This window comes from Lupinus angustifolius, chromosome LG13, assembly GCF_001865875.1.
Source record: "Lupinus angustifolius cultivar Tanjil chromosome LG13, LupAngTanjil_v1.0, whole genome shotgun sequence".
NCBI classification, from domain to species: domain Eukaryota; kingdom Viridiplantae; phylum Streptophyta; class Magnoliopsida; order Fabales; family Fabaceae; genus Lupinus; species Lupinus angustifolius.
In genome coordinates, this window is record NC_032021.1 from 10,633,915 (window position 1) to 10,642,775 (window position 8,861).

The 8,861-nt window shown below is 34.7% G+C and overlaps 1 protein-coding gene across 1 annotated transcript; it reads left to right on the forward strand.

The window, feature by feature from the left end:
* On the forward strand, positions 367-4,060 carry LOC109325936 (protein BOLA4, chloroplastic/mitochondrial). Its single transcript, XM_019558555.1, has 3 exons — positions 367-750; positions 990-1,057; positions 3,662-4,060. The coding sequence occupies exons 1-3, from the start codon at positions 460-462 to the stop codon at positions 3,819-3,821; spliced, it is 519 nt and encodes a 172-aa protein (XP_019414100.1). The 5' UTR covers positions 367-459; the 3' UTR covers positions 3,822-4,060.

The window sequence follows — 8,861 nt, forward strand, 5'->3', positions numbered from 1 at the left end:
GATTTAAAAAAGATAAAAAATAAAGAAACGTGGGTAGCCCAAACTCGCCCGAGTTAGCCTTGTCTAAGCCCGATTTTAATATAGTTCGGTCAGACTGGACTAAAAAGCTCGAATTCATAAAAAGAAATACTTAATATATTATTGAAGTCCTATAAATTTTTTGATTTGAGGAGGCAGACTCCACCATACACCTTCTTATTTTGACATCTCTAATCTCTAGTTGTAAGTTGTAACCAACAAAAAAAATAGCTCTACGTCCATTTGGTAGACATGAAGATTTCAAAGGATGGGACATAAAAAATTTGCAAGGACAAAATTGGTCTTTACTCCAAAATTAATTTGGCCCAAGGGAGTAGACACCGCAACGTAACCCTATCTATCAATCCCCAAGCAAAAGAAAGAAAAAGAGCGTCTCTGAAAAATATTGAAAAGTGAAATTTGGAGAAGGGGCAGAAAAAGATGCGTAGTCACGTGTTCTCACTCTCAGGCAACACTAGCTTGCTACGACAGGCTCTTCCAGTTCTGGTTCAACCATACAAATATCTTCTCTCTCGTACCTCTCCAAATCCTATGTTGCTCCTTCGATCAACCGCTATTAATTCGCATATTCTCGTGAGCAGCAATACCGGTCTTCCAAGACATCACAGTTTATTGGCCACGATTTCTATTCGCAACTTTACTACACGCGCCACACACGTCAACGACACTGGCTCTATCGACTTGCCCCTTATACAGTCTATGCAGAATAAGGCATCCTTTCGTTTGAATTACTAATAACAATGAAATGATGTTCTGCAAAGAACAGTTTTTGTTTATTTATTGACAAATTAATTTCATTGTTTTGACCTTTATTTGAGATTGTTAAGAACTAAGTTAGAATGATTTAATGGAATCTAGAGATTAAATTTGGGGGAATATTTTTCCTTGGGAATGAACTTGAGTATTGATATCATTAGTTTTTAATATCGATTTGCTATGTTCTCTGACAGATAAAAGAACAACTCAATGCAGAATCTGTGACCGTAAAAGATGCTTATGGTGATGGGCGGCATGTTAGGTGAGCATTTTTTATAACATAACCACTGAAATGAAATTTGTTTCTTTTTTATTTAAATTTTTCTTGTTATTTGTTGGTTAATTATTTGACTTAGTAGCAAGCTTTGATAGAAAACAATAAGCTCAGAAAACCATACTAGAGTTAAACTGAAGAACACTGAAAAGAAAAAAGAGTTAGTCTATGAAGATTGGAGTTGGCTACATTTGGATAAATAGTCACTTGCAAACAATTGGTTCTAAAAAAGAGTACAAGAGGTACATTAGGAAATGAGAAAACTTTAAAGCTTAAAAAGGTGAAAGAAAAAAGGAGTTAGTCTATGAAAATTGAAGAGTCTGCATCATTCAACCTTCCACAAGAGTTTGAGTGAATCATAGGATTTCACTTGAAGATTAAAGAATCACGGATCTTATTTGTAGGATTTCATCAGTTTCCTAAGCTCAAAATGTTATCTAATTCCAGGGTCACTTTCCAATATCATGACAAAGCTATCTCTGTCATTCAAGGGAAAATTTACCTGTTGGTAGTGTACTAATAGATTTTGTGACTTAGAATTTCGTTAAAATGTTCTTTTGATTAAAGAAGAAATTTTTTTAGAGAGAAACTCAGAAACTAGAGGGGGGGATGATAAGGTATCCTCTGAACAGAGAAACTAGATGAAAATTAAGAGCTAAGGTGCTGAAAGTGCAATAAACTGTGAAGCTGTCTATCTCTCCATCAGAAATGTGTACTCTCTTAAAACAAATAAAGAGCAGAGCATCTGCTGTCTCCTGTTATTAAGAATGAGATTACCTGCGAATTTCTTGATCAAAATTTTTTCTGGCAGTGCTCTTTCTTTGCTGTTCTCTGGTGTTTATGGCTGGAAAGCAAAAGTTAGAGCTTGCAAGGGCATTTTTTTAGCCTAGAATTCATCTGGGATAGTTATTTTTAAAGCATGTTCTGCTCATGTTATCCTTAGAGGTGTCTCTTTGATAGACATGCAGAGGGACTAACATACTTTGATACATGTTTGATGTTTCAGTCTCATAGGGTTTGATTGTTTTGTTGTTCCTTTTGAGGATGTCTTATCCTCTATCTTTGTTTTTTTTCTCTTCATCCATAATAAATTTGTTTTGTGACAAAAAAGAGTGAGTCAGACTTATGTGGTATCTGTTTTTATACAGTTTGTACAACTCTATTTGCATGGATAGTGCGCCTGAAGTATAAATAGTTAGATATTTACATTTATTATTTTTAATTTATTTTTAAAAGTAAAAGAAGAAATTCATTAAGAAGAAAACCACAAGGAATTTGTAGGAAGGGTTTCTTCCACATCAAATAATGGAAAAATAAAACAATAAAAGAAGAGAACTTCAGTGGACCTAAGTTTTTCAATCCTTCTGCATATTGAGTAAGAAAATCCACCTTAAAATTGCCGTGTGCTATACACCAGAGATGGTAATCATGTAATCTTATCATAAGTAATGATTCATGAGACATTAAAACATCCTTAAAGATATGGGCATCAAACCCGCCAAATACACCAGATTGTAGCGCAGGTTGTACATCATTACATAAGATCTTTGTATTATTCAACACTTGTAAAGTTTGTGCATACATCATTACATATGGTATGCACTAAGCTTGTTTACATACACAATAGTTGGTGTATCTGTAAGAGATTAATTACATATGACATTTTTATATGATAAAAAATGTATGCACCAACAGTGTAAGAGTTTTATACACTATTAATCCATCATTCATCATTCATTTTCAATCATCATTGACTCTTCTAAAAGTAATACAAATAAATAGTGGATAAATATTACACTCTATTTATATTATTCAACACCTGTAATGTTTGAGCATACATCATTACATATGGTAAAAATTAAGCTTGTTTACATACACAATAATTGGAGTATCTGTATGGGATTAATTAATATGTTTTCTAGTGGTTGTTAGACACCAACTTACAACTGACGAATAGAGTTTGGAAGGCCAACTCTCATAAGAAAAAGGGGGCCAGTAGTTAGACGGGTGAGATTGTTTGTAGGTTGATGACTATTCTATTGGGTAGGTTTTTTAATAGTAGAGCTGTAACCGATAGAGGACTTGTTAGTTGAGAACAACAGAGCCTTGTTCAATTGTAAAGAGGCATCCTTGGAGGAGTTCACCTCCCTGTTCCAGATCCTACCACATAGAATATTCATTCTCTCTCTCTATATGTGTTCTGCATCTCTCAACGTCTCTGTCTAGCTGGGAACCCTTCACTGGTCATTTGAATTGTTAAAGTTAGGAGAAGTATCTCTTGAAAGTATCATCTCTTGAGAAATAATAGTCACCTTAATGTGTTTGGTCCTCATGAGAGAACTATATTGGAGGTTATGTATAATGTTGCTTAATAATCATAAATAGGTTGCAAACGTCATGCTTCTCCTAATTTTGGGAATGAAAGTGAATTCCACAACAAAAAACTATCTGCTGATGGAAATAAATATTTTTATAGTAGTTGATATAAGTTGTCCTTGAGGGAAGATGCAATGTTTTGGATTAACAGTATCATTTGATACTCCTTTATGGCTTGCCTGGAACATAGCTCTAATGTGCAGTTTTGTTTTGCAGCATTGACGTTGTATCTAATGCGTTCGAGGGAAAATCAGCTGTAAACAGGCAAAGGATGGTCTATAAAGCCATATGGGAGGAGCTTCAGACTACAGTTCATGCAGTTGATCAGATGACTACTAGCACTCCTGCTGAAGCAGCTTTGCGAAATGATAAATAAAAGGATTGTGAGAACAGACATTGATTACTCATGTATCGGACTGAACTAGGATGTTCTCAATTTTTTTACTGTTGTGTTGGAATGAATTCCAAATCGTAAACTACCATTACATGTTAATTAATCTGCCTAATGATGCACTTGATTTGGAGCAGCTTAGTGTTCCACATCAATAATTTTTGTATTTCTAATCTTAAACTACCATTATAATATGTTCATTCATCTGCCTACTGATCACTTGATTTTGAGGGTCTTATGTTGGGTACCAGTGAGGCAAGAACACACCTAGAGGGGATAAATAAGTGTAACGGATCACTAATCCTGCTTTTCCAATTTTTGCATAGAAAACAAAACTGTTGCAGTTAATCGATTATGGTTGCCTCGTTAATTGATTATACTAGTTGTTTAATCTTTGGAAAAAAAATACTTTTCTTGCTTTGAAAACAGCGATGCATCCTGGTCTTTACTATCCTAATATTGGTTCATGATTATTAACAGATTAATAGCAATTAGAACTTATTCACATAAAATGCAAATAAACTCAGAAAGCAAGTAAAGACATAAATGAAAAGAGACAGGGAAAGAGAAAATGTGTTTGAGGATTTTTATCCTGGTTCGTTTGTGGGTCCACTTGTAAACTACATTTAGGCATCCCGGTTGATTTGGGAGATTTTTCTTGACTAACAGAAATGTATATTCAATTATAATCACACTTCCAATAATCGTAGACAGAAACTTCCTTCTTGAATCCATTGAGCCACCAAGCTCGGTTTGACCACTATCAACACCTACTTGGATACCACACCATTCGTGCAATTTGGCCCCAGCCGAAACTATCGCTCGATTCAAGACTCTCTGTTTTGTGAAGACAACCGATTCTCAAATTCTGATGATATCACACACCACGAGAATTATCCTCAAATAACACAAAATTAGTTGAGTTACTTTGCACACAAAATTGTGCAGATATATACTCTGAATTCGGCTCTATAACCCTTGACAGAAGTTCTCACAAACAACCATCAATTGAATGAAAATTTTCAGCACTTTGGAAAAGACTTTCTCTCTTGTCTGTCTCTTTTCTCTCTTGTAAAACAATGCAAGAAAAACTTCTCAAAGATCAACAAGATAGCCTTGAAAATTAAGCACTATGAATCTTGAGTTTTTCTTTCTTTCTGTTGTTTTTGTTGTTAATTGAAAGTGCGAAAACTTCTCCATTAAAAAATGATTTGTTCTGTTTCTAATAATAGTTTTGTTCATAACTGATTGCAACTGACATTAATCGATTATAAGGCATGTTAATCGATTAACGTGTTTCTTGAAAACAGTTTTTTCAATTATGCCTTAATCGATTAATAACTTGCTTAATCGATTAATAAGTAGAAATCCTGGGAGGTTAGCTACTGTAACTCCTTTTAATTGATTATATCTTTCTTTAATCGATTAACGGATTTCACCAAGACTTAATCGATTATCAAATGAGTTAATCGATTAATATTGTTTGAAAATGGTTTTTCCTAACTATATGGTAAACACCCTAGATGATGAAGGAACATGCAATATGATTTTTGAAATGATTAATTCCTTTATGCATTAAATTATGTATTCCTAATGCAAATGCATGAATCTTACTTATCATATATATATATGTAGATGTGATGCCTCAACCTATATGATTTTCATTTTAGACTTTTTGTGAGATGTCCATCTTGGGTTTACCTAACCTAAACTTAATACTAGGCAATCATCTTAGGACTCTAGAATATATAAAAACAATCCTAAGTTCTATGACGTTGACCTTGAGTTTTCGGTATGTTGTTTGTTGTGATGTCCAAGTCTTCAAGCTTCTATATATCAACTTGTCTTCATCAAAACTTAGTAGGTTGGTTATAATGGCATCCTTTGACTATTTGCCATTTCAATCTCCCACTTTTGATGATGACAAACTCTGAAAACAAATTCTCTGTTTGATGGCTTGAAGTTGGACATAATATGTTTGCAAATGTTGAATCAGAATGCGCTGCTCCCCCTCACTTTGTTCTCTCCCGCAAATCATGTAAGAGGTGATACAAGGGTAGCAACATGATTATATGTGGAAGCTCCATTCAACCTGTAAGACAGCTCAAACAACACTTTCTCCCGCTTTTGGCATGATAAAAAAGTTATAACAATTTATTATATTAAAAGCCAAAAACAAGGAAAGATTTATACAAAATTTACTGGTCTTAATCGATTAAGTAATCAAGGATGATAGATTAAGCACTCAAGAAATAATAATTGAACATGTACACATAGTTTAACATTAATCGATTATTATATGGAGTTAATCGATTATTCAATAACAAAAACAGATTATGACAGGAATTGATAGCATGATATATCTATTCGTGTAAGTTTGACATGAATTTCATAGAATGATCAATGATTATGATTAAGGCACATACAGAACATATTAACCATTCAATAGTAGATATACACATGTAGATAAAATCAAAGGCTCACACAATAATTGAAAACATAATCCAAGTTAATAACAAAGTTTTACGATACATTACAAAATAAGTGCATAATACAAAGAAAAATCTAAGAAAAAACAGCAAAATACAACCAACATCAAAAGACAATCTCCAAAGAAAACACCCACATCCTAGACACTCTAGAAAATCTTATCCAGGCTATTCTTGAGGAGGTGGTGGTTGGGATGAGCCATGTGTGGCACACACAATGAAGATGATGCGTTTAAGGTCTTCGGACAATCTCTATTGCTGCTACTGAAATTCAGCTGCCATGGAATCCCTCATAGTCTGAAAATGACCATCAATACACGCATTGAGGCGCTATTCCATAGCATCCAAGTGAGCAAGCCCAAAAGATGGTTCTTGAGGCTCAACATCTGCCTCGGTTGGTGGTTGCTCAGGGTTACGCTCACTAGGATTCACAGCATTGTCTTCATTCACTCTGACATTGTGATCCTCTTGATATTTCCATTCATTACCATACTTGTAAATGCCCATGTTGTGAATAAGATTATCACCTACAAGGTGCTCTCGGGAGTTTGTAGTGATAGTGTCCATATCTGCCGTGTCAATCTCGTAATAGTCAATGACATAGGAGATGAAAATCCCATATGCAAGCAACCTTGATGAAGATGAAGCTATGCCATGCATAACTTTCAAGATTTTCGAAGGCCAGTTTACCGTAATGCCTTCCATTGTGGCGAACATAAGCTTCAGATCATTGATTGTGGGTTGAGCGTGGTTAGTATTCCTCTGAACTAAAATATATGCAATCAAGTAGTGTAAGAGCCGGTTTTCAACAGACAATGACCATGCTTTTTTCAATTCTCCTTGCACAAACAAGTGAGGCCCTCTTAGGCATGACTTGTACATCTCAACAACATCAAATGAGTCCTACAACTCATTGTTACAATCTCCTAACATCGGTCCATCACTAGTCAGACCTCCAACATCCAAAAACAGTTCCTCATCTAGAATTATCATCTCCCCATTACCATTGAAGAATAAACCTCATCCTTATACCTAAAGTTACTGTAAAATTCCCGAATGAGCGAAGGATAGATTTACCTTTTAATTCCAAGAACTTATTCGCTCCTTGGTTCTCCAAACCATGTCGGAATTCAAAACTTTGTTCAACCAGCCATTCCAGATCTGGATACCGGATGTAGGTTTGCTTTCGACCGTGGAACTTGGCCAACCTAGCTTCTTGAAGAATGGGAGAGTAATAGGGTCACCACAGTTCTTTCTTCCACCTTGAGCCAAAGAGGAACCTTTATCCCTTCCTCTTGCACGTTTGGCAGTGTGCTTCACTCTCATGGTTCACTCATACTTGTAGGTATAACACTGATTTAATCGATTCAATTATCGATTTTTCAACTTTGGGGTTTAGGGTTTCTAAAGAGGGAAAAATGTGTAGGATTCAGATTTGTAGAGATTGAGGGTTGTAGGAAGATGGAACTATGAGATACTATTCGAAATTTCTATTGATTTCTATAGGAGCACTCAATTTTGAGAATTGATTCAGAAGGGGGAAGCAAAAAGGGTTTAGGGTTCTAAGTGAAAATGACCCAAAATGACACTTGAATTTGATATAAGACTGTCGTTAATTGATTATCTGCGATGGTTAATCGATTAACCAACTTAAAATTTTCTAACTTTTAAACTTTGGAGCCCAGGTAATCGATTAATTAACACGATAATTGATTAAACAGATAAAAAGTTTAGATTTTCAAAACATTGAGCCCAGGTAATCGATTAAGTCATGAGTTAATCGATTAAAACACAAGATACAAATTTATTTTGGTTATTGAAACTCGAAATAATTGATTAAGGCACAAAATAATCGATGATTGATAGAACTTATCACAGATTTCAGCGCCTTTTAGAGATTTTTAGAGTATGCAAGAGTGTTATTGCTAGGACACAAACCTAAAGGATTTTGACACACTAAGGAATCATAAAAACATTCATGAAGATAATCTAAACAATGAATCATACATTCATAACATATATCATTTATAAGCATATATTCAAGATCAAGCAAAGGCACATAATTTTCCTAAAGCAAGTTAATTTAGATATTTTTCATCAAGTATGCCAAGTTCTCTGCATAACACAAAGAATGTATCCCGTGGAAGGGGATTGGTGAAAATATCCTCCAATGGCTTCGAGGTTTCAACAAATTCAAGTATGCAGTCACCATTTTGTACATGATCTCTTAAACATTGATGTTTAATCTCTATATGCTTAGTTCTAGAATGCAGAATAGGGTTCTTTAATAGATTTATGGCACTAGTGTTATCACATTTTATCGGTATTTTTACTAGTTTTAAGCCAAAGTCTGATAGTTGCTGCTTCATCCATAGAATCTGAGCACAACTGATAGCAATATATTCCGCTTCAGTGGTAGACAAAGCAACACATACTTGCTTCTTACTATACCATGATACTAGATCGTTTCCCAAGAGATGGCAAGTCCTGCTAGTACTTTTCTGGTCCAACTTACATCCCGCAATGTCATAATCGG

Excerpts from the sequence above, each read along its gene's own strand:
- LOC109325936 (XM_019558555.1), top strand. The coding sequence starts at position 460 with ATGCGTAGTCACGTGTTCTCACTCTCAGGCAACACTAGCTTGCTACGA. Across the intron at positions 751-989 it reads TACAGTCTATGCAGAATAAG|ATAAAAGAACAACTCAATGC; the intron begins GCATCCTTTCGT and ends GTTCTCTGACAG. Across the intron at positions 1,058-3,661 it reads GGTGATGGGCGGCATGTTAG|CATTGACGTTGTATCTAATG; the intron begins GTGAGCATTTTT and ends TTTGTTTTGCAG.